The sequence below is a fragment of the Spinacia oleracea genome, chromosome 1 (genome assembly GCF_020520425.1).
Source record: "Spinacia oleracea cultivar Varoflay chromosome 1, BTI_SOV_V1, whole genome shotgun sequence".
NCBI classification, from domain to species: domain Eukaryota; kingdom Viridiplantae; phylum Streptophyta; class Magnoliopsida; order Caryophyllales; family Amaranthaceae; genus Spinacia; species Spinacia oleracea.
Window position 1 is genome coordinate 134172619 of NC_079487.1, and position 25272 is coordinate 134197890.

General features: G+C 36.0%; 4 protein-coding genes across 5 annotated transcripts; 2 read left to right on the plus strand and 2 right to left on the minus strand.

Annotated features, from left to right (window-relative positions):
* Positions 1–644: 644 nt before the first annotated feature.
* On the minus strand, positions 645–6668 carry LOC110793652 (inner membrane protein PPF-1, chloroplastic). 2 transcript variants are annotated; one of them, XM_056830096.1, is made up of 11 exons: positions 6149–6668; positions 5849–5959; positions 4703–4777; positions 4128–4188; positions 3931–4004; positions 3695–3799; positions 3198–3305; positions 2773–2876; positions 2450–2683; positions 2120–2360; positions 645–1171 (listed from the first exon to the last, which is right to left on the minus strand). In XM_056830096.1, exons 1-11 carry the CDS (start codon positions 6509–6511, stop codon positions 1145–1147), a joined length of 1503 nt encoding a protein of 500 aa, XP_056686074.1. In that variant the 5' UTR covers positions 6512–6668; the 3' UTR covers positions 645–1144. The 2 variants fall into 2 exon arrangements, with proteins under 2 accessions (XP_056686074.1, XP_021854249.2); XM_021998557.2 differs by having other exon boundaries at positions 2111–2360; positions 6149–6666.
* Positions 6669–8914: 2246 nt separating this feature from the next.
* On the plus strand, positions 8915–9653 carry LOC110793660 (photosystem II core complex proteins psbY, chloroplastic-like). Its single transcript, NM_001426430.1, has one exon. It carries the CDS (start codon positions 8983–8985, stop codon positions 9580–9582), a length of 600 nt encoding a protein of 199 aa, NP_001413359.1. The 5' UTR covers positions 8915–8982; the 3' UTR covers positions 9583–9653.
* Positions 9654–12102: 2449 nt separating this feature from the next.
* Positions 12103–13776, plus strand: LOC110792914 (uncharacterized). The gene has a single exon (XM_021997738.2). The coding sequence runs from the start codon at positions 12264–12266 to the stop codon at positions 13035–13037; it is 774 nt and encodes a 257-aa protein (XP_021853430.2). The 5' UTR covers positions 12103–12263; the 3' UTR covers positions 13038–13776.
* Positions 13777–16055: 2279 nt separating this feature from the next.
* LOC110793670 (uncharacterized) lies at positions 16056–21284 on the minus strand. The gene is made up of 8 exons (XM_021998572.2): positions 21043–21284; positions 20287–20354; positions 19065–19583; positions 18442–18960; positions 17784–18326; positions 16965–17640; positions 16506–16539; positions 16056–16413 (listed from the first exon to the last, which is right to left on the minus strand). Exons 1-8 carry the CDS (start codon positions 21170–21172, stop codon positions 16281–16283), a joined length of 2622 nt encoding a protein of 873 aa, XP_021854264.1. The 5' UTR covers positions 21173–21284; the 3' UTR covers positions 16056–16280.
* Between the last annotated feature and the right edge of the window lie 3988 nt (positions 21285–25272).

Below are 25272 nucleotides of genomic sequence, written 5' to 3' on the forward strand. Positions count from 1 at the left end.
GCAAATCTTACAACACATAATGTATGTACCTAGAAAAAAAATGACATATGTCACATTCAAACTAGATGCTTTGGATATGTAAGCTATAGAAGATTGAGATATTCTTATGTCCTTTAAAGACTTTTTATGCAACAACTTTTGAAAGAAGTTTAATGTCAAAGTAACATTGATTGTCTCATGTTAGCATGTTACTTCAACATCCAAAGAAAATAGTTTTATGGTATGAAGGCGTAGACTAGAAGCTCCTATGGGCATAAACGCACAATGGCTAGCATTTATTCGGATTACCCCTTGTATCAATGCCTTGTAGGGACCAGTGGTTAGGGCTGTCAAATCTGATCATCGGCCAGTTACAGATCGATTATAAACTTATAATCGATATCAGTAATCAGATAATGTTTTGTGCGGGGTCATTGTGCTCATGCGGTTTGAATGTGTGAATCCAGGTTGACCCGTGTAACCTTTTGTCGGGGGTTGCTACGGAACAAAACTCTCCTCTTGTGCATAACACCATAACTTTGGAAGGGAGAATATGGCCAACAAAGCAATGCACAATACTGCCTGCAAGGAACCCAGCCTGGAGGGTTGCTTACTTGCTTGTCACAATTATAGTTGACGCGATATTAAGAGAAAAGAAAAGAATAAGTCCATGTAAACCTGAAATCTGTATTCATCAACATGGTCAAAAAATATACAACCAAGGGGGGAAAGAGAATCATTGGAAACAAAGTACAACTGATACGTACACGTCAAGCGTATGACAGCTTCAAATTCTTGCATTGTTTATGAAACATAAAATTCTCAACTCATTTACAATTTTCGTATAACATGATATACAATCCCCCCATAACAACAATCTGAAACTCTACATTACTGAAATGAAATGAAGACATTAAAGTCTTACCCCTTTATCTCATTCAAGAGTATTCTCTTCTTGCTCGGACATATACGTCTCATTTGGCAGCTGAATTGTACCCTATATTTTCTCCGGAGAATTTGACAAACACGTACATACCTTTTAGATGCACCCCAAAATCATCAGGTCTTTGGCGCTAATATGATTCACTTGGTATAAAAATTCTCCTCGACTAAAGCTCCGACTTCTTCTATTGTTGTCTGATTAATAATTAAGATGTCTCGTCTACTAATCTACTTTTACTTCAACAGCTTCCTGCAAATAAATAAGTCATACCTTAACAAGACATTCTTGTTCTATTCTCAAACTAACAAATTTTGTAATATGAAAAGTTCTGTAATCAACAATTGATTTCACGGGTGAACAGAATTGTAGTAAAGAACTACGGAGTTCTCTTGAAATCTAAAACAAGCTTTACAGAAAGCACTTTACATGGTTTCCAGTTTTGGCAACAATATTAAACCACCCACTGAAAAACTAAGATTTTGACACAACAGCAAAAACTGGAACCTCAAAAGTAATAACATGAAATGAGACCTAAGATGTTCTAAACAACGATGAACAGAAAATCTCATGAAACTTGTGGTTTCTGCTTTCAAAACTTCACCTTTTCTTTGTATGACTCATCATTATCATTATCATTACCCCATTGCCTCAAAGAGGCTCCCGCAAGAAGCGGGGTAAGAGGGGGTCAGACGTACGCAACCTTACCCCTGCAATTGCAGAGAGGTTGTTTCCAATTGACCCAAAAGCGATAACGGGACGACAACGGGACAACCATCTTCTACTTCATGGAAAGGAAGCGAAGAAGTATTAAGAGTCATTTTCTTTGTATGACTAGCATAGTTATTTTCTTCCTCGTGGAGTTTTAAAGCCAAAAGATGGCAATTTCTTTAAAATAAAGAAGCCTCTCTAATAAACTCTTTATTTACATTATTTTGTAAAAAAAACTTGACAACAACAAAACAAACTTGAAATTGTTAGAAAAAATATTGATTTAATGACTTAGTTAGTTTAAGTGTAACTTGAAATTGTAAGAAAAAAGATTGATTTGATGACCTAGTTTTGTTTCCTAATTATAAGAATTCCCTTTCCGTGCAACCTAGGTTCTGAATTGCCAATACACGGCATACACCTTTCCTAAGATTTACCCATAGTCACAAATCAAGATGCAGAGAAAATAAAAATAAATACCTGGCTTACATCTTCCAAATCTTGTCCAGTAGTAACATTAATTGTCCGACCATTTTCACTTGTTACTTCATGTGCATCTTGATGTTCCTTTGAAGAATCATGAACACTCCCGTTTAAAGAAGTACTACCGTTTGGGATGTCAGTGCCATCTGTCTTGGATGCAGCATTTAAAGCAGGTACTTCATTTTTCATTTTCTCCTCTTCCATTTGACGCTTTCTTCTAGCTTCTTCTTCTTTTAATTGCTTAAACCTGTCAAAATAAAGAGTTAAGCATACAAAAAAGAGCTTCCACAATCAAGAACAAGTAAATAATAATAGAACACAAAAACGAATTATCACCTTTCTCCGGGACGTAACCCTGTGGAAGGTGACTTTTCCTCTGTTTGGGTTAATGTTGTTTCCAAGACAGGTTTTGTAAGTGGTGTTTGCTCTTCTCTATCACTAATGGTTATAGGCGATGGTGATTGCTCTTCTTTTAAAAGAGCATCACTAAGTTGCCCTAACGGATTGTTCGCACCTCCCATCTTCTGAAGATAAACTTGCTGAAGTGTGCTTAGGATATTATTTGTAAACCTAAAAATGAAACCAAACCATAGTTGCAGGATTAAAGCAACATGATAAAAAGGCTTCAAATTTATGCACAACAGAAAAGAAAAGCTAACCAGTAAATGCTTAGGCCAGAAGGCACTGAAAGTGCAAAATAACCAATCATCAAAGGAAGAACTTTCGTCAGCGCTTGTGTACTCTTCATGTTTGGATCATTTGGCTGGGGAAAATGAAATATTAGCCCTCCAAATAAGAAATTGATAAAATCAAGTAAATAGGAAAAGGAACTGAAAAATGGACTAATTTTAATTTGAACAGCTAAACTGTTCTGGCATGATATCTTCTCCCTCTTTTACATGCAGACACTAAGGAATGAATACAATACATGAGTCAGGTTTGTTGTGCCATATATAACTGACAACAAAAGCAACACAAACTACTCGTACAAATAGTGCAACAGAATTGCAGGAACTCAACGGAAGTCGGGCGAAATTGCAAATGGCAATAAAACTATCATGGAAATCAATAAGAGTTGACCAACCTGAGATGACTGCATAATTTGGACTGATATGTACTGTGAAACAACCAACAACACAGGCAGAACAAGATATGCGGCTGTATCTGACCATCCAAGTGGTGGATGACCATCCTGTAAAAAAAAATCGAGTAAGGATATGGCTTCAGGAGTAAAAACTTGACAGTGAAAGTCAGGAATGAAGCCAGTACTTGAAAACTGTGTGGGCCAAGACTTAACCCACTCAGTAGATAAGTTCTCCCGGGCCGGGGGGGGGGGGGGGAGGGGCAGCTTGGGATGGGCCGTGCTTCCACCAGCCACACCCACCCCCACGGGCTCAGCCCAAGTAGAAGTGATACAAGACATTTTCACCAAATTCTATCAAATAGAAAAATAATATGGAGATATTATGGTGGCATCCGGTGCTGGCTCAATGCAGTTTAAGCATTATTTCCAGTCTAATTGACATTTGGAACCAAGGTAGGAGCACTGATTGACCACAAGGAAAGTCAGTAGGCACTTACAATGAAAGGGAAAAGCCAAGATATGCCAGTTCCATTTTGCCGATCAGCAATAGTAGTAGGACCAGCAAGGGAGGGTATCCAGAAAAAACCCTCTGTCAAAAGTCCCTAAAAAAGCACATGAGAAAAAAAACAAAAATGTAAATGATCTAATGTAGCATTAAAGCAATTGTATAACAGCATAAAAATGAAGTCAAAGCTGAGAGTTATTAACTACTCCATGACTGATGCTGCAATACCTCATTGGCAACATTTGAAAGGGCTCTATAAAGACCAATCCACACTGGTATTGTTGCCAACGTTGGCAGACATCCTAAAATAGAAGGAAATATCAAAGAATCATTAAATTCATAAATATAAATTTGTAATGCTAGTAGAATCAGTAAAGTGATTAGCAAGGAAAAATGTCGCCCAAGAAAATGAAGACTACAAATACCTGCCAGTGGATTAATGCCAGCGAGCTTATACAAACGAGCCGTCTCAAGTTGAATTCTCTCCTACATATATATAACAAAATAAGCTTCAAATCCCATGAATGGCTACCTTCTCTAGCACCTGATTACAATGTTACCGGCTTCCAATTCAAAAAGAGCGTTTGCAAACAACAAAGTAGGTCCAACCAACTAATGTCTCCCCAAAATGGGAACTCCAGTAGAGTTATCCAATGCAATCAACATCTCAAAAACAGGTCATATTTCATTTTGGTGGTCAACGTATAGATATCTCAAAACAGGTCAATAAACGGAAAGAGAAGGACAAAAGTACAACAAAAAAGAAACATTTCTAACGACGAGCTGCAGAAGGCAAGACTCTGTCACTGAAGAAAGACCAATAACCAAATAATATGTCCCTGAAGACCGCCATCACCCAAGGCCACAAACTGTGTGACCACAGAACTACAGAAGAGAGAGCAACAGAAACATACACAACTACTACAACACATTAAACAAAATAAACAAGTCCCCTTATTAAGTGAAGAAACGAGTTACGGAAGATAGGACACAAGATTACCTGATCTCCTGCATATTGCTTTTGGATAGCCTTTATTTGAGGTTGCAAGGATCTCATAGCCATAGAGGATTCCACCTGCAAACAAAGTATGCTATTCGAGTCACACCCTTAATTTTCCATCCTAATCTAGAAAAACAAAGTGATACAGAGCTGGATGCAATAATGTTCAATCAACTACTCAGCAAAATAGTGTATAGCAACATGCAGACACAAAGTACTAGTACAAACAGATACACATAGGCCATAGTAGCAATCAACTGAAAATACATACGAGGGATTGGTCAAAGGATAAAATAGCAATATGGAATTAGTATTTAAGCTTTGTGACATATGCTTCCAAATAATCCAACCCACATGCAGACCACGGTAGCCTTAAGGCACTGCTATGCAGCAAAATACTATCCCAATCATAAATTTTCTTTCGAACAAACCACAATCATTGTCGTTTTACTACATCAATTACTACAGCACCAAGAAAACACCTCATACTTTAAGAAGAGAGGATTTTCCAGTTCCATACTGATATGTCCATTCAATTTATCGACCATGTCTTAGCCTTGATGAGAATAAGTAAATACTATAAGAGTTATAGCTCAAGGAGTCAAGGGAAACGCAGTAGTCATTCCCTTGCTAGATAATTACTTTTCTTCAATTCTAATCACACTCCACCAGAAAATCAAATTTCAAACCCTTCTTCCTCCGCTTCTCAAATGTCGATTTCCATTAAGCTTGGTTCAGATTCAATATTGCAATTCGTCCTTTGATCAATAAGTTCAGTTCAATTCTGAATTCTAATCACACTCCACTAGAAAATCAAATTTCAAATTCTAGCACTATAGAACAAAGTTTGGTTTCTCTTTTCTTCAGTTCAGTCCGTTCCTAAGTTCACTCATACTCGCCTTGCCTCTAATCTTTTGGGATCTAAACGAACAAATTAGGTTGGGCGAATGATCACTCCTAACTTCAATATTCATTTAACATGACAATTACGTTGCGCAAATGACTACTCCTAACTTTAGTATTCACTAAACATGACAAATTAGCTTGAGCAAATGATCACTTCTAAGTTCAATATTCATTCAACATTTCAACATGACAAATTAGCTTGCGGAGTGATCAAAATTTCAACAATACACAAAAATGTACCTGTTTCTTGGACAAAGGAAATGTGGCCGCCTTAACCAGCACAGTTAGCAATATGATAGCAAACCCATAAGAATATGGCACATGTAACTTCGTCAACCCATCCTTCAACACCTATTCATTTAAATTAACCAAATAAATCACACTTCGCAAACAAAAGGTCTTGTATACAACGAGTGTATTGTTCGCTTTTCCGATAATTCGAGTAACTAAACTGACTAAACATGTGGTATACAGTACACCCGTTGTATGGCATTCGACAATCATTTTAAATAAAACCAAAATTAAACCATTAGTTCTTACTTTAAGAACAGTTTCCATGGTAGAACTGATCCCAGAAAGCCAATCCCCGTTCTGTTTGGTAGCAGTGTTGGAAGCATCAACAACATCAGAATTAGCGACAGCAGCATCAGCAATAGTGTATAGAAGTCCTTCAGCTCTGCCAAACAGCTCCTTAACAGTACCCTCAAAGATTTCCGGGTCCGGTAGTTGACCCGAGTTTAGGAATCCGAATTTGGCAACCACGACAAGTGGGGTTCGGGAAAGTGAGCCCTTTTGGTGCCGGAAATGGGTTCGGTGGAAGAAGGGGGTTTGGAGAGTCCGAATTTGAGATGGGTATGGGTGGAGGACAGGCTTAAGGCCAAGAGGGGAGAGAAAAGTTGACATTTTTGGTGTTCTGATGAACCCTAGAAAATTGGGGGTGGATTTACAGGGAAGAGGGTGAAGAAGATGGACAGGAAATCGGAGAAGTAGTGGGGAATTGGGATTTTGTGCTGGAGTTGTTGTGTTCGGTTGGACTGGTGCGACTTGCGAGTGAAAATGGGAGTGGAGCCACGTTGCGGCCATAGGTTTGGTTGATTTAGTGGCTCACTGCTTCTTTGGTTGGCTCGGGTGCTTGTTTGGTTGAGTTAATGATTCGATTTTTTGGTTGATTATATACTCCTTACTTGGCTAATTCAATGGCTCAACGTTTGTTTGATTGATTATATATTTGTTTGGTTGATTTAGTGGCTCGCTACTTCTTTGGTTGGCTCGGGTGCTTGTTTGGTTAATTTAGTGGTTCAGTGTTTATTTGGTATACTCAATACTTATTTAGTTGGCTATATACTTATTTGGTTAATTCAATGACTCAACGTTTGTTTGGTTGATTATATGCTTGTTTTGTTGATTTAGTGGCTCACTGCTTCGCTCACTGCTTCTTTGGTTGAATCGAGTGCTTGTTTGGTTGACTATATATATTGATTTGGTTAATTTAATGGCCCAGTGTTTGTTTGGTTGATTATATACTTGTTTAATTGATTCAGTGGCTCAATGCTTGTTTGGATGACCTTGGATGCTTATTTGGTTGATTCAATGACTTGTTGCTGGTTTGGTTGACTCGATGCTTGTTTGTTTGTTTACTTGGCTATGTAGTTGTTTTTTTGACCCGGAAAATGGGTATTGAAAAAAAAAAACGCATGCTCATTAGTCATTTACCGCATTTTTAATTTATTTTTTGATCGAACTCACAAATCATTACCAAAATTCATGTCCAAACTCGAAAACTCGGACCAGACTTTTATGGGCCATAGTAGGGGTTAATCTCAGACATTGGTCTAACACCGTAGTTATGGGGCTACCCAAGCCACACTTATTTTGTTTCAGACTAGGTCATTCATAATCGTCTCTATAAATTCTCCGATATGATTTGTAAGAGTTGCGATGACTGGTGAAAAATCGGAAAAGCTAACATTCTTATTATTGAATTGAGAATAAATAACAAATTTACTAAACACCCTAAGTAACACTATCCTTCTTCTCCCTAATGGAAAAATGGTCATTTGTTTTCAATCTCTTCTACCATATATCAAATCAAAAGGTCTTGTGCGCACAAGGTGTACAATAAATTTATTGTACACCAAAGTAACTTTTACCTAGTTTTTTGTAACTTTTACTATGTTTTGGTTAACTTTTATATTATGAAAAAAAATTGATAAATTAACTTTTTAAAAGATTAAATGATTAATTTTTATACAATATTAATGATTTTGAAGAAATTTTGTTATTGAAATAAGAAAATTTTAAAAATATAAAATCGATAACTTTTACATATATAAGGGTAACTTTTATGTATTTTGAGTCAACTTTACTTCGGTGTACAATATTTATTGTACACCCTTTGTAAATAAGAATGTGTGATATCAAATTATTATCGGTACATCCCCATAGCCCCACTACTCCACAAGGCCACAAACACAAGTTTACTTTAAATTTCAAGACCCAATTACAGCATACTCAAGTTTTTTCAACAAAAATAACACAAAAGTTCATCATCACTCCCAATATTTATGATCTTTTACCAATTGGCATTAAACGTTTGTACGTCCAACTGAACTAAAAAATTGTTTCTATCGTTAACAAGCCGTGTGTATTAAAGTATAGTACGTTAGTTTGTTGTGTCCTACATAAAATCACAATTGATGCATGTAACACCAGTCACCACTAATCCTGTTTCACATTTTAGAAATTTATGTTAGTATTGGACGATAGAAAATATAATCGTTGTTACTTATTATTATTACCATATATTAAAAGACGTTTCTACAAACATCTACATGTCACATGACACTCTCGAGAAATGATTTGCATAATATTTGAACCCGCGACCTCTACTTTCAACACTAGAGTGGTATCCTATTGAGCTATGATTTTTTATATGATATCTTAGCAAAATTAATATTAATTTAATATAGAAAAATTATCTTGTGAACAAAATTCAGGCATAATTTTCATTAAATATAATAATTAATTAATTTTTCTTCACATAATACTCCTGACATCGCCCGAGCCCAAACACTAATTATATTATTAAATTAAGTTAATATTTGACCAGAAAAGGTAGGAAAAAAAACCAAAGATTTGAAAATTTGAGGCAAAGGTGATAAGAAAGTAGTGGTGGGACATTAAACAAGAGGTCCAAAATACAAGTAACACAATCTTAGAGATAAGAGAAGAATCTAGAAACCAACATTTCTATTGGTTCATTCTTCTCCTTACTACTTCACTCCTATATCCCCTTCAATATTTTACCACAAACTTCATACTATCTTCTTCCTCATTTTCTGATCATTTTCTCTCTCCAAAAACCATCATAAAAAATGGCAGCAACAATGGCAACAACAATGGCAGTACTCAACACAAAATGCTTAACTCTCAACACCAACAAAACAACAAGCACATCACCAAAGCCCACTTCCAAGCCCATCTCACTCTCACCACTAGGCCTTTCAAACTCAAAGCTACCAATGGGCTTAAGCCCAATAATCACCGCCCCAGCAATCGCCGGAGCAGTTTTCGCCACCTTGGGCTCAGTGGACCCAGCTTTCGCAGTCCAACAACTAGCTGACATCGCTGCTGAGGCCGGAACTAGTGACAACCGTGGGCTGGCCCTTTTGCTACCCATTATCCCAGCTCTCGGGTGGGTCCTTTTCAACATATTACAACCCGCTTTGAACCAGATCAACAAGATGAGGAATGAGAAGAAGGCTTTTATTGTTGGGCTTGGGCTAAGTGGGCTTGCAACAAGTGGGCTTTTGTTAGCAACACCAGAGGCCCAAGCAGCAAGTGAGGAGATTGCTAGGGGTAGTGATAATAGAGGGACATTGTTGTTGTTAGTTGTGTTGCCTGCTATTGGTTGGGTTCTTTTCAATATTTTGCAGCCTGCTTTGAACCAACTTAACAAGATGAGGTCTCAATAAACTTTAATTTTAATTTTAATTTTAATTTTGTTATATTAAATAAAAACTCAAATTATTGTTATTATATTTTTGATGATCTTTGGGGGGTAATTTTGCTGGAAATTGTTTGTAATATTCTGTTTATTTTCTAGCATTATTATTTGTCAATTTCGATTTTGTGCTTCTTCGTCTAAACGCCCCGTTTATATTTGTCACTTTGTACTCCGTACCTCGAATGATAGAGTTGCATATAATAAGTATCAAATGTGTTTTCTAAATTGGTAATTATTTAGCAATAAATGATTGAATAACGTGCTAATTGATGTAATTAGTGTTTAAGTGTTGTGATCCTCTAGAGTTGTAAAATCTTAAGATCGAGTTGCTTTGATCTCTAAGCATATGCCATATGTGCTTAAGCTGGTCTTAAAACTTCGTATAATTTAACTTTAAAGTATCATCAACTCGTTTAATTGTTAACTTTGTCGGAATTGATTAATTTAATTTTAAATTTGGTTAGAATTGGGTCATTATCATCAAGTTTTGAACATAATTCGGGTCTAAATCAACGAAAATGATAAAGGTCGCAACATGCGACCTTTAAGCCGTGTCACAATGATGACATGACATGCTTATGTGTCATGATTTAAATTGGAAATTAAAATATTTAACTTATATTTTTTATTATACATGTTATAAAAAAAGTAGGAAAATCTTAATATTCTAATTTTTTTCCTTATTTATATCGGCTACCTTATTTACATATTTCTGTAGTAGAAATATTGAATTAATAGTAAAAATATTATGATGACGCATAACCTACGTGGCGCTTATATGTACCAATTAAACCGCGACACGTAAGATTGCGACAACTAAATATTGTCGCAACTTGCGACCTTTATCATCGTCCCTAAATCAATACGGTAAACCTTGTGAAAATTAAAGTATCTAGAATTGTTAATTGTGGACCTGAGATTGTGATTTACTCCTAATTAACTACCCAAAGATGCCACCTTCCAATGAGCACAATCCATCCCTTACTTTGCTTAAAACTTAATTTAGCAATCAAACTCCACAACGTACAACAATTAATTTCTTAAAGCAAGTTGCTTTGATAAGCAAGGAACCATAACCGTAGCTTCATAATAGTTCATTTCACAAATACTACTACACATACGTATTTAATTTTAGTTAACTTTTCTTATTCTAAATAGTGATGAGTGATCCCCATCCCACTACATATGGTTTATGGATCCGTAACTAAAAAGAGGGAATTGAAATGTGTTAAACAATCCTTAATTTGAAAGTGAACACAATGTCCATTTCTCAAATTCAACGTCTGGTTAGTGGACTTAAAGTTATGTTAATCTTTATTTAAACATAATCATTCCATTTTGTTTTTTTTACCAAGAAGTAAAATATTATACCTGGTCAATTTTCATAATAAACCTTTTAAAAGTAGGTATTCTCTAACATAGTAACAACCCCCCTCCCACGAGTCCAATTAGAGAGGCCTTGCCAAAACCGTCAATGTGAGATAGTTTATCCCATGCAAAATTACGATCTGGTAGAATGCTTTCTCTTTATCAATATAAATAACGTTTTCTTGTTAATTGTGTAGCCACTTGCTTGCTTGTAAAATTCCTAATATAATTGTATCAAATGGAAAAAACTTTATCTACCCACCGGGTAAACTACCCACCACTAATAGAGAGTGTGGTAGTGGAATCCACATCAGCTTTATTAATTGTTTTTTAATGTTCTATTAGTAGTGGGTTATCTACCCAGTGGGTAGATGTAGCAATGTGCGTATCAAATTATCAATAGTCAATCTCTCATCAAACTATATGTACGGAATATATATAAATTGTCCTACTTGGAAAGTTCGTTATTAAAGTTGTGCAGAAGAATCAAATTATTAAAAAATTAAAATATATTCCAGCTACATTTATCAATCAATGCTAGATCTTGTATACCTAAAAAGTCTAATCGAACTACTATAATTAACTAGAAAGGATCTAAACTATTCTTGAACTTACTATTATTAACTACTTACAGAGTTACAGTATATATTGCACGGTATTACCATTATATTAGTCCAATTCAACCAATCCAATTTCAGTTTATGGTACTTGCCTGAATCCAGTCAAGAATCCGGTATTATACATAATACTCTGATTTAAGTTTGACATTAACGTACACTAATGGAATTATAGAGTACTCCTAATTAGATGGATGTAATTTAAGTTAGATCGATGTAATTTTCGTTTTAATAAATTATCCACCTGCTAATCACGTACCTAATCTATCCATATGTTTTCTTTTGCAGAATCGTGAATCATAAATAGATGAAAATGGGTGATGGGTTATAAGCAGGTAACAAATTAATACAGATAGAGCAGACCAAAAAATGAATAGATACGAACGAATCTCCGCCTAATCCGAATTCGATCCATGGTCATTTCTACCCGTTTAGATTTAAAAGGAGAGGGAAAATTAATTAAGAGGTCACGTGAATTCTTGCATGAGAACAGCGCACCAAATGGCAATTGGCCAATTGTTATAAAACCCTCCTCATTGGTTGACTTCCGATCCTCTATTTGGCCTCCTTCATTCCTTCATTCTCTCTCCACCATTCCAAGTCAAGAGAGAGAAAATCAAAACAAAACAAAAAACACAAAAACAAAAACAAAAACCATGCAAATATGAAACTCAACAACCAAACACCACCACCCGTCACCCCCATACTCCTCCGCTACTTCACCGTCTCTCTCTTCCTCTTCCTCCCTCTCCTCCTCCTCCTCTTCACCCTCAAAACCACCCCTTCCACCACCATCATAACCACCACCACCACCATCACCACCAACCCTGCAGGTATCCGTATCCGACCCGGGTACACAACCTACGACTCCTACATCAAAAAACAACTCAACAAAACCCTCAACCCAAAACTCCGCCACCTTTGGAAAACCCGAGACTGGGATCGCAAAATACAAGTCTTCACCACCTTCTTCTCAAAACTCAAACACCACTCGTTACTCACCAACTCGTCTAAATCTCTTTGCATTGGCGCCCGTGTAGGGCAGGAAGTGGAAGCGCTGCGCCGTGTCGGGGTGGCGGATTCTATTGGTATCGACCTCGTGCCGTGTCCTCCGTTAGTCATCCATGGTGACTTCCATAGACAGCCGTTTCCCGATGACACGTTCCTTTTTGAGTTCTCTAACGTGTTTGATCACGCGCTTTATCCGGCGAAGTTCGTCGGAGAAATCGAACGGACGTTAAAGCCCGGCGGAGTTTGTGTCCTACATGTGGCGCTTTCTACCAAGTCTGATAAGTACTCGGCTAATGATTTGCTTGGTGTTGAGCCCTTGGTCAAGCTGTTTAAAGGGTCGGATTTGGTTCGGGTCCAAAAAGTTGACGGGTTCGGGTTAGACACCGAGGTAATTTTTCGGAAGAAAGAGAAAATTTCATTAGAATAAGTTACTACGTACTAAGTTAAATACTTATTACCAAATCATTGAGTTATTAGAGAGAATCCCAATCCATATTTACGGGTTCTATTTATTTATTTTTGGGCATGAAGAAATGTCCATAACAAGGTTTTTCTCTACTCTTTGTGTGATTTTTTCAGCCAGTCTCCTATAAAATATATTGTCTGACACTTAATTAATTATCAGACCATGTGTATTAATATGTCAACTGAATAGGAGGTAAGTGGCAATGCACATGGTTCACACTGTCAGACCATCAGTTACAAGATTATTTGTATGATTTTTTAAGAAGAAATGGTTAGTGATTAAAGTATTTTTTTTCAATTCTTAAGATTGTTAAAGTATTTTTTTTTCCAATTCTTAAGCTTTTCCATAAATACTTTGATTAGATTGTTTTTTACGTTAGCAAATCAAAATCTTTGGCACATTCATAATTTAATTAAAGATAAATGAAAGTAATGATAGCCATAAAATCATGTTGTTCTTTGCTTTTTAATTACTCTTATTATGTAAATATATTTTAATCACACTTTTCTTTAATCTTTAATGACAACTGTGATTCTTCGTACTAATAGAAATAATTAGAATTGATTTAGGTTGCTAAATTTCAATTAGTGTTAATTGCATGCTTCACTACACTTTTTCTCGACAATTAGTCAATTTTCGTACTTATATAGTTACTTACATAATCTGTCGAGTGCTTCCTCTGAATATGTGCAAAAGCAATACAAAAAATTGTTACCGTACTCCCTTTTTTTATTGCCACTATTTTTCTATTTTTCTTTTGAAATTTCCCTTTGAGTTTGTCTCATACGGCAATATCTTAAATGCAAAATTTTTACACCTGCTCAACCTCTCTATTTTTTTCCTATTGTGTACATTATATACACTTTACGCGACTCTAGTGGGCAATAAAAAAGAGACTGAGAGAGTATTTGACCAGTTGTGGTATAGTGCCATGGTATATACAGTGCCAGAAGATTTTAGGGCCAATAAGTTTTTGTTATTACAAATTTAGCACCTCGAATCGACAACCTTTTTAAAATACGTGCGTTATTGAATTTCAACTATATTGAAACAGGAGTAGTATGAACATTGATCATATACATATTGCTCTTAGAGTTAGGACAAGGATACATTGTCAAAATTCATTGAAACTAAATCATGTATAGTAAAAATGTTTTTTTAACTACTGTCCATTTAATTGGTGATTATAAATGCTGATATATGTTACTACCTCCGTTTCATAAAGTTCTTTATAGTTACTATTTGCACGAACTCCAATGCAATATTTAACTACTAATATATCCAATTTCGTATGTTAAAAAATTATAAAAAGTTGATATTTTGAAAATGCATACCGATAGCAATCTAACAAGATCTTACATGTAACGTTTTGATGTATATAATAGTGAAAATTTCCGGTCAATTTTTTCATATTTCGAACTCATTTTCCAAAGCGTAAAGAACTTTCAGAAACAGATGTATTATGTAAAATGAAGATAAGTTTAGTGTCAAATCAACATCTATTACGGAGTATAAATTTTACATGTTTAGTAACTTAAACCATCACAAAATAGTACTTGGTGTAGTTGATAGGGACTTCACCTTGTTAGATCCTTATGAGTTGCAGTTAAGGAGTATAAATATATGGATTTAAGTAAAATTAAAACTAACATGGCCCATAAATGCTTTCCCACAAAAAAGTGATCCACTAATTCCGCAATTAATTAAGAATTTCTGACTTCCATTGTTAATTACAAAGTTCGAGAACCATTTGCTTTAAATGAGATCATGAGACCTCTGATCCCAACTTTTAGGTGCTTGCAATATTTTTTTATGGAGATGTACATACATTTTCCTTGTATTGTGTATATTTTTGTAGTGGTGCCACTTACGAGTAATTTGTGGCCTATGGGAGGATCTAGACATCAAAAAATGAGAAAAAGCTCTTTGCCCACTTATATATGGCACTATGTCGGGCCAGTCAAGGTCGAGGCACAACAAGACCCGAAAGACCCAACACAACACGGGTATGGAATCATACCCGTCTCGCGTTGCGTTTTTCGGCTCTTATGAAACGCAGCACGGCTCTAGAGCCCCGTTGTTTAAAAAATCTACCATGAGACACAACACGACACGAACCTAAACTAGTGGGATTGACCTATTTAAGCCCCAAGGTAGGCAAGTCAAATCCACAACCATCTTTCACGTCCACTTTTATACAAGGTTGTCCACTTATATATGGCACTATGTCGGGCCAGTCAAGGTCGAGGCACAACAAGATCCGAAAGACCCAACACGACACAGGTATGATTCATACCCGTGTGGCATTGCGACTTTATGTCTTGTGAAACGCAGCACGGCTCTAGAGCCCCATTGTTTGAAAAATCTACCACGAGACACAGTACGATACGAACCTAAACTAGTGGGGATTGACCTATTCAAGCCCAAGGTAGGCAAGTCGAATCCACAACCATCTTTCATGCCCACTTTTATGCAAGATTGTCCACTTCTTAAACCTACGGTTGTGAATGCATGAACATGTTTTTTTTAAGAATTGAAAATTTACTACCTTAGTTGTCTTTGTCCTAAGATATTGAAAATTTTACTGGCTTAGTTGTCTTTATCTTAAGATATTAAAAGCATACACCAAAAAAAAAAAAAAAAATCCCAAAACCTATTGTGCACACGACTTCAAATGAATAATTAGAACTCGCTCAATATCATTGAGTTGTGAGTTTTTGCTGGCCCGAAAGAGAGTGGGATTTAAAAGCAATCGCCCTTCCTCTAGATAGAATATCTTTTTTTACGCATAGCACACCCGGTTCACCGGAGCTTAACTCCGATTACATCCGGATCCGACCCGTGTCGCACACCTTGCTTATGGTGGGTGAGTCTCCCAGCAAGAGTGTCTGTATACGACGAGGCTCGAACCAGAGACCTCCCTTAAGCGACATCAAGCTACTTACCACTTGAGCCAACTTTATGTTGGTATCCTCTAGATAGAATATCAAACCAAATAACTTATCATTAATAACACTAAGTTCAATCATGGATTTTGGTCTTTCTTGCAAGCTACAAGTTATAGAAGTAATTAACTACCAAAATTCAAGCAAAAAGCCAACACCATAATAGTCTACTAGATACGGAGAGTAGTACAGGTTATTGATTGGAAGAGGAACAAAACTTCCCTTTTAGTTTTCTACTACGCCAAAAAGAAGATCAGGCTTACATGTCTACTTGACTATCAGGAACAATTTCTGGAGTCTGACTCTCATTCTGCAACTGCGAAGCCACCAACTTAGCCTTCTTGTAGCTCCTTGAGCTTCGTAGAACCGATTCCAGATTCAAGCCAGATGAGCTACACAAACAAATACCAGAATCAATCACAATTTCTTGAGTAGAAAATAACAAATGAAACTAAAAAAACGTAGCTGAAATTGTTACACTTACTTTGTTTTGGTCCTTCCATTACCTTTTGAAGAATCTGGCAAAAGACATCGGACAAAAAAGATTTAGAAAGCAAGACACAAGTAACATCCACATAAAATGCTCACAATGAAATCAATCAACTTCAAAAGTTGTACGATAATAAGATTGTACTAAGCTATAGAGTTTAAACAACAGGAAGAGTTCACTTGTGAAGAAATTGCAGTCAAAATACACTATAATTTCAGTAAAATTAGCTGATGTAAGAACACCAATGGAAAGAGCAAAATTCCCCATTGCATTGGCAATCAATGACCAAGATTGATGCACAACAAGAATTTTTGACGACACAACACACTATAATTTCAGTAAATCAGCAGATGAGCACCAATGAAACAGAGCAAAATTCCCCATTGCATTGGGGGATCAATGACCAAGATTGATGCACAAAAAAGAATTATTGACAGCAATATTAAGCCACACCTTTGCTCTCTCCTTCCGAAAATTCAGATGAAGATAAATTGTCTGCTGGTGGTTGTGTGGCACTAGAACTTGAAGTATCAGTTCCATCTTCACCAGAAGATGAACTATTTCCATTTTCAAATATTGCTCTTTTCGTTTCTTTCGTGCTCAAATGGGAAGATTTTTTAGGAGTCTCTTCCAGCTTTTTCGATGGCTCCTTAGCCTTTGCTCCGTCACGAATCTTCCTTGCTTTACTTTGCAAGACTTCAGAAGACTTGCTTCCATCATCCAAACTTGCACGGGGAACACCAGTTTTTCTCGAACTGTTGGTAAGTTCAGCTAGGGTTGGATTCACTTCTTTAGTACTCAGCGGAGGTACGGTCTTATCATGGTTTTGATCAGTAGCGGATTTCTGAAGCTCAGAAGTTTTTGCAGTGCCCTTTTTCTTCTTCGATCCAACCAAGTTGTGTCCATTAGATGAAGTATCAATAGATGAAGGTTGATCAAGTTTCCTGGCCTTCTGCTTACTAGCCTGTGGCTTTTCAAGCTGCTGCATCGATTCTGCCAAAACAGCGGATACTTCTAGGCGAGGATCCTGACTGAATTCACCATGAAGTTCTTCACCCTGACTCGTTTCTTTATGCTCTTGTGCATCATTCCTCTCAACATCCGCAACAATATCATCAGCCTGTTCAACCTAATCCCGTCCCCGACAAAACAAAACAAAACAAAACAAAACAAAACAAAAAAGAAAGTCAGCCATCATTGAATTACTTGCAGCTGCCACACCCTATAAATTTATTTGACAAATAGAATTTCAGTCCACTTGATTTCACATACACTTTTAGGTGCATCCATTTTTATCGTGTTTTCCAACTGTTGATTCCCAGGAACAGGTTCCTTCTTTTTGCTCTTCTTCATGGGTTTGTCACTTTGAATCACAGTTTTAGGGACAGCTCTTTCCCCAACACCTTCTTCGGGCTGCTCTTTCAATGGAGACCCAGGAGGGACCCTCTTGGAATCAGCTTCCCCATTTTGAGACCTCTTCTTCAGTGATCCAATTCCACTCATTGTTTCTACACTCTCTTCAGGTTTGTCATTGTTTTCAGTAACAGGGCTCTTTGTTTTCTTGACTTTCCTTCTTTTCGCAGTGTGCTCCGACTTCGAGAGAACATCTTCCTCAATTTCCTTCTCTCTTTTAACCAAGTTCAACGATTCATTCTGAGACAACTCTGTAACATTATTATGGTACAGTTGTGATACTTCTTCAGTATCTGTGTGTTCTCGTTCTCGTTCACTTTCATTTGTTTTCCTTTTCTTAGAAGTGTTGTCCGACTTCAACAGAGCATCATTCATATCGCATCTTGTCAAAATAGCATCATCCTGTATCATATATTCAGAAAAAAAAAGGGGATAAAAGATTAAGTGACTGCCAGCTGCTAGACCTCATTAATCCATATTGAGGGAGCTAACTTCTTGGCGACTAGATTTCACTTACTTTTTTTGGAGCATCCATTTCCATTGCTGTTTCATTTAAATGCTGATTCACAGATAAGTTGGAAGGATCTGCTGCTGGAACAGGTTGCTTTTTTAGACTCCGCTTCTTGGGTTTGTCTTGAATCACAGTTACGGGGACAGCTTTTTCCTGAATTTCATCAACTTGTTGCTCTTTCACAGGAGACATAGGAGAGTCCTTTCCAGAAACAGCTTTTCTGTGTCGAGGCTTTCTCTTGCGAATTTCACTAATAGTTTTGACACTCTCTTCAAGTCTACTAGTATCACCTGGTAATGGAAGTTCTCCGCGAATATGACTTGTGTCAACTGCTTTTTGATCATCAATTTGTGTTTTGCTAGACAATTCACCTCCTACTTGATGCACTACCTCAACTTCCCCAAAAAAAACTCTGACATTCGTGTCACTGCCAGGCTTCAAAAGCACTAATGATGGTTGTACAAAAGCAGTATCGCGTTGACCTTCGCATGGTTCATCAAGATTCGTAATGGTACAATCTTTGTCCTGCCAAAAAGGGAAAATGTAAAAGAAAGGAGAAACAAGACAGAAATAAGCACACCATACAACAATCTGCAGTAAAAAACTTTTTACAAATGAGTATTACTCACAATTGTTTGGACATCCAATTTACCCTTATCGCTTGTTTTTTCGTTCAAATCCTCTTCCTTCAAATCCTCTTTCACACCACTCATGGACTGTACATTCTCTTTCTCACTGTTTTTTTTCTTGTTCATTTTCTTCATTGTCTTCAGTTTCTTCTTCTTCCTTTTCGTTTTACAACTCATATCGAGAGTCACATGAGACTGGGTAGATGGATCCACATGTCTGAATTCATCATCATGCTGGGGACGTGATTCAATGTATTGGGATTCATTATGATGCTGGGGATGTGATTCAATGTGTTGGTGTTCATTATGAAACTGGGGACATCGTTCCACGCGTTGGAATTCAATGTGAGGCTGGGAAAGTGGTTCATAGGGCTTGTATTCAACGGCCTTCTGGATTTCTAAAGGGCGTCCAGTTGTCCAAACATCAGCAGATACAAACCAAGCCGTTACTACCCCTTGAAAAGCAGTTTTGAGAAGCATATCGTCTGGAAGATGATAGTAGCTATCATTGAATTTGACCTACAAAGAGCAACCAAACACCAAGCCGTACAACCAAAATTTCAGCACAATGACTAATAAAATATACAAGTAGTATGCATGTGTAGTTACAAACATACAAACTCTATCCCCTCGCTTCAATTCATTACAAGATATGTACAATTTTGTCAGTTAAACTCATTTTATCCTTCAATCCCCTTGGACAAACATACACTCACCAAGAAGTTGTGCATGCAAATATAGTGACTAGTTGTTAATGACATGTTTAAATGCATAAAGTTTAGGGAAACAGAAAACGGTTGTTCGACAGAGAACTTCTTGAGAAGTACTTCTAACCACAAAATAGCAGAAGTTAGCTAGCCCCTTAAACTAAGCGGAATGTTAAGTGGGATGGTGTGCTTTTGTTAAGAAACTCCCAGGGAAAACAACTTCCAAGAAAAGTAGGAAATATAAGTTTTCATCTAAAACCAACTGACCACTAATTTGGCAACGAGTAACTATGACAGATGAGTCCACAAGTCCTCAATGCCGCAAAGTTTAGGATGATAATGGGATAACTTTTAAGTGTCAAAGATTCATAATCAATGTTTGAGGGTACTCACATAAGATGAAAAGACAAGTCTATTAAACATAAGTAGAAACATAATCCATTTAGACGGTATGAGGGTCAGCACAAAAGGTGAAAAGGCAAGTCAATGAAACATAAGTATAAAAGTTAACATACCAAAAGATAATTAACTTCAATCCCCCCAATATCCGGGAAGCACTCGTAATGTTCACGACGAAGTCGTCCTGCAGCGAAAAAGAACAAATAATGGTAATAGTAAGCAAAAATTAGCCCACTGTTTTGACAAATGCAAATACGAATACAAACTTTCTAGTACTCCGTATTATAGTAACACCCATTGTTCTATAATACCCTCTCACCTTACCCTAAAAATTGGGGGATTTCCCAAAGTTCTATAAAAAAAATGGAAAAATTCTTCAATTGATTAAACTCCCTATTAACACCACATCATTTGAATTGACAGACTAAGTTTGCCGCATACAATACACCTATTGCATACAAAAAACAAATATCTTCCAAGTATGAGTAGGAAACAAGCACTAATTTGATTCAAAATAACATGACTAACATCATATCGTTCGATTTGGCATGACTAAGCCTGTAAATTGAATACATCAAGCACCGATTTTCGATAAGCAAATTCAAAACCTCAAAAGGAAAAGGTAGCAGAAATTATTGAAGGGTTTGTAGAATCACAACAATAAAAGAAAATCCAGTTCAGAAAAATGGTACAGTAAGCAAAAATCAAAACCCAAAAGGCAAAAATGGCAGTAATTACTCAAGGGTTTGTAGAAAAACACGAATAAAAGTACTCCGTAAAACCCAGTTCAGAAAAAGGGAAAGCATTCCAATTAAAGCATCAAAGTGGATGATCAGTGAAAAAAGTTAAACAAATCAAGGAGAGAACTATACGTTTGAGGGAGTTGACGGTAGTACGCGAGGAGACGTGGATGGCGAGATGAGTGTCGAGGTTGGTATCAACGAAAACTGCCCTATGGTCATCCCCCGCCATTGTTGGTCGTTCTTCTACCCGTTCCGACATTTTCAGAGCTTCGAATTTCAGTGAGAGAGGCGGCAGCGAAGAAGGAGGAGGCGAATTGAAATTGAGGGGACGATGGTGAAGGAGTGGGAAACCCCTGAACTACCAATTTTGCGGCTAATAAGGCCGTACTTGTACAAAAGGGTTTCTTTCTAGAAGCCCAATAGTCATTAGGGTTAGCCTGAAGTGATCAAGATTCGGGCCGGATCGAACTTTAACACAGTAAATTAATATTTTTAAATTCATAAATTTGGTAAGGGCTTAGCGGGCCGAAGCGTGGTTTTCGGGTCAGGCCATCGAGTTTTGGTCGAAATTACATATTTTAAGCAAACGAAACCAACACTTTTTCAGGTTGGGTCGAGTCAGGTCAGCGGGTCGGGTTATAGTTGATCAGGTCTAGGGTGATCATTAATCTGGGTATCGAAACTGATATCATTATAAGGTAGTATGGTAGCTCTTTAATACTTCATCCGTTTATGAATAAATGCATATTGTTTTATGTATAACTTCGACCGCTAAACCTATAATTTTATTAATAAATGTTACTCTTATAAAAGTTTGATAGAGTGAAAAAAAAAAATCACTAATCCAACACCATATTCCATAACAGTGTTTAATTTTGTGTATATATTAGTAAAATATCAAGTCAAAACTAGTATGGAGTAATTATATAATCTAATATATATATATATATATAAAGGGGAGTTTTTTGGGGAGCATTTAGAACGTCCACGTAGGATTTACACGTCATCACATATAATTAATTAATATTTTAGGTTTATTAAAAAAGTTTAAAAAATATTAGAGTTTTACCATGATTAATAATATGATAAGATGGTAGTTTTTTTTTTTTGGGTGCGAATGAGCCACAAGGGCGGGGATGAGAATCGATCCCAGGATCACCTGGAACCGGGATGGAAGCTCTAACCAACTGAGCTATCCATCACTCCCTGATAAGATGGTAGATAATATGATAAAAGATAGATTCCAACAAAAATTTATCATAAATCTCTTCTACCATGTTATATATATATATATATATATATATATATATATATATATATATATATATATATATATATATTTATTGTATGGAGTATATATCATGTATTTAGAGGCATGTTATCCATTACCTTACGCAGAGTCAATAGCATCACATATTATAACTTTTGGCCCTTCAATTCGATAACATGTGTACTACTTACCTTATGTAGTATGCATTTATTAATTAATTTCCTTCCATGCAGTCACATTACTATGTTAGGAGCTTAAAGTACAAGTGTTATTTTACCTTCTGAAAGCTTAATCTTAGCACCACATAGTTGTCCAACGAAACAAAAAAAATAATAAACTAAAACAAATTTGTCTATCTTACTTAATATAGTGTAAAACGATTTAATTAATGGTTTTTTCATGAAATTCCTCTGAGGTTTCACGAAATTCACCAAATACCCCTGCGTGTTTCAAAATACATAATATACCCCTATTTTTTTCGTACTGTTCACCAAATACCCCTATTTTGACTTTCCGTTAGTCTTCCGTTAAGTCATGTTTATAATTCACCAAATGCACCTATTTATAAACTTTATGCACAATATACACCTATTTGTAAACTTGTTTACACCAAATACCCAATTAGCCATTTCAAGCTGTTTGGCATCAAAACTTCTCCCTATGATGATGTACCAGTACAACCCCTTCTTTCCTTTATGCACGACCTTTGGCACATAGCGCATTTACAATAGCAGTGACAGTAATTTTGTCCTTTTTTGGTTCATTTATCCATTTATATAATTCAGGTCCTTTTTTGGTTCTTATCTTGTGATTTGGAATTGGGTGTTTTTACATTTTAGCATTGGGTGTTGGAAAGAACAAGCATCAACGGCAAAAACTAAACAAAGAAACAAATAAAAAGGAATCCAATTTCAAACCGTCAAACATTTTTAAGGCTCCACATTCTTGCTACCTCTTTACTTTATTCTGTAATACTAAAAAGTTGCAGATTACGAAACAAGCTTCCCCCCTCAACAATGGAGAGAAGAGTAGCCATAATAGGAGGGAAGGAGAGAGAAAAAATGGAGGAACAACGGAGATTATACGAAGCATACAACGAAATTCATGGTTTAGCACAAGAATTCTCGACCCCATTTGAAGCTCCTGCAATTCTTGTTGTGGGTCATCAGACCGATGGAAATAGCGATTTGGTTGAAGCTTTAATGGGTTTTTAATTCAACCATGTTGGTGGTGGGAGCAAGACACGAAGACCCATTACTCTACACATGAATTGGGTGTTTTTACATTAACTTGGTATAAATTTGACACTTTGATGCAAACTTTATCTCTCCTCCCACCTCCCATGGCTTCCGATTATTCTATCCAAATTGAAGAACAATATTTCTGAAAATGAAGAACAAATCTAAGGAAGATCGAGAGAAAAGGAATCTTAAAATTTTGTGTTCTAATCCCAATAAATCGAAAAGCTAACCTCTAATTCTAACCTCTAATTCGAACTTCTAACCTCTAATTCAATTATACATTCCCAATTTCATTAAACAAATAACAAATTAAAACCCCCAAATTCGAAATCAAGGGTTTGGCTTGCAAAATCGACTCAAAATTCAACAATTTTGAACGAAATCGAGCCAAATTTGAAAGAAATTATGTAACAGCTTGAATTTAAATGGTAAGAAATTACTCTCCCACAAGTTTTCTAGGTTCAAAGAGAAAATAGAGTTTATGGGATTGATGATGATGATGATATGATATGATATGGGGAAGATAGCGCACTAGGTTATGGAGAAATAGATTTATGATGATAAGAGGAAGATCGTGCAAAATCACAGAAGAATTGTGCAATTTTTTTTCCTGTTGAAATCATTAACAAGAGAAGAAGAAGAAGAAGAAGAAGAAGAGAGAAAAGATGGCAGGGTGGTCGAACAACAGAGAGGGGAGGAGAGAGAAGAAGAAGAAGAAGAAGAAGAAGAAGAGAGAGAATTTTTTTTTTTAAAAAAAAAAAGTTAAAAGTAGAATATTGGGTGAGTAAGGGTATAAAGGTAAAGTGACGCTAATGGAGCACTAACGGCCGTTAACTCTAGGGGTATTTGGTGCACTATAAGTTTAAATAGAGGTATATTAAGTATTTTGAAACACGCAGGGGTATTTGGTGAATTTCGTGAAACCTCAGGGCATTTCATGAAAAAACCGTTTAATTAATGTCTTACATGCAAAAATAAAGCCTAAAAAAAATTAATTTCTATAATCTAAGTAAAAACTTGATGTTCCCCTTAACATCGAGGCTTAACTCATATGAGTAGTCTTTTAAAATTTTACGAGTTCCAACCTTGAAAATTCAACTCAACAAAAATATTCTATTTTTTTTAATGAGATCCTACAAAATTATTAATTGTTACTTTCTAAAACATAATTTTGCTAGGTATGATGATAAATTTAATATTTATCTTTTGCATCAAAACATTTATATCATCCAATTACAAAAGTTATACAGTAGAATAAAAGTTTGACGTAACTTTTTTTTGGTTAAAAAGTTAACGTCAAAAATATCCCTTATCCCGGTCTCCCCCTTTACAAAAAATACCCGAAGATTAACATGAAAAATGCAAAATATAATTAAAGACATAAAGGTAGTATCATGTTGTAATATTTAAATAGATGTCTGGCTTAAGTCGTCTGTTGAACATATAAAAAAGAAACAATTATTATCCCGTATTATTTGAATTTGATATTTTACAAATACAAATCTTATAATATTGGGCTTCAAATCATCCAATAAAAAATAGAACTGCAATAATAAAATACAAAAAAACAATTGAATTAACCCGTGCGGGCTTAAAACTAGTAGATTAATATTTGTAAGAAAACTAAAACAATGAACAAATTAATTTTCCAAAAAAACCCTGAAATCTATCGTTTTGACTTTTTAAGTTTTTAACTTACGCTTTTTATTGCTATAGATCTTTCATACCATTTTCTTAACTATTCGATTAGTTATTTTTTACGAAGTCTTGAAATAGGTATTAAGAAATTGGTTAAGATGCTTTCAAAAGAAGAAAATAAAAAGAGGTAATCATTTTATGATAGTAAAT

Excerpts from the sequence above, each read along its gene's own strand:
- LOC110793652 (XM_021998557.2), bottom strand. The coding sequence starts at position 6,511 with ATGTCAACTTTTCTCTCCCCTCTTGGCCTTAAGCCTGTCCTCCACCCA. Across the intron at positions 5,960-6,148 it reads CCATGGAAACTGTTCTTAAA|GTGTTGAAGGATGGGTTGAC; the intron begins GTAAGAACTAAT and ends TTAAATGAATAG. Across the intron at positions 3,306-3,694 it reads CTTGGCTTTTCCCTTTCATT|GATGGTCATCCACCACTTGG; the intron begins GTAAGTGCCTAC and ends TTTTTTTTACAG.
- LOC110792914 (XM_021997738.2), top strand. The coding sequence starts at position 12,264 with ATGAAACTCAACAACCAAACACCACCACCCGTCACCCCCATACTCCTC.
- LOC110793670 (XM_021998572.2), bottom strand. The coding sequence starts at position 21,172 with ATGTCGGAACGGGTAGAAGAACGACCAACAATGGCGGGGGATGACCAT. Across the intron at positions 17,641-17,783 it reads AAATGGATGCACCTAAAAGT|GTTGAACAGGCTGATGATAT; the intron begins GTATGTGAAATC and ends GGACGGGATTAG. Across the intron at positions 16,414-16,505 it reads AATGGAAGGACCAAAACAAA|CTCATCTGGCTTGAATCTGG; the intron begins GTAAGTGTAACA and ends TTGTTTGTGTAG.
- LOC110793660 (NM_001426430.1), top strand. The coding sequence starts at position 8,983 with ATGGCAGCAACAATGGCAACAACAATGGCAGTACTCAACACAAAATGC.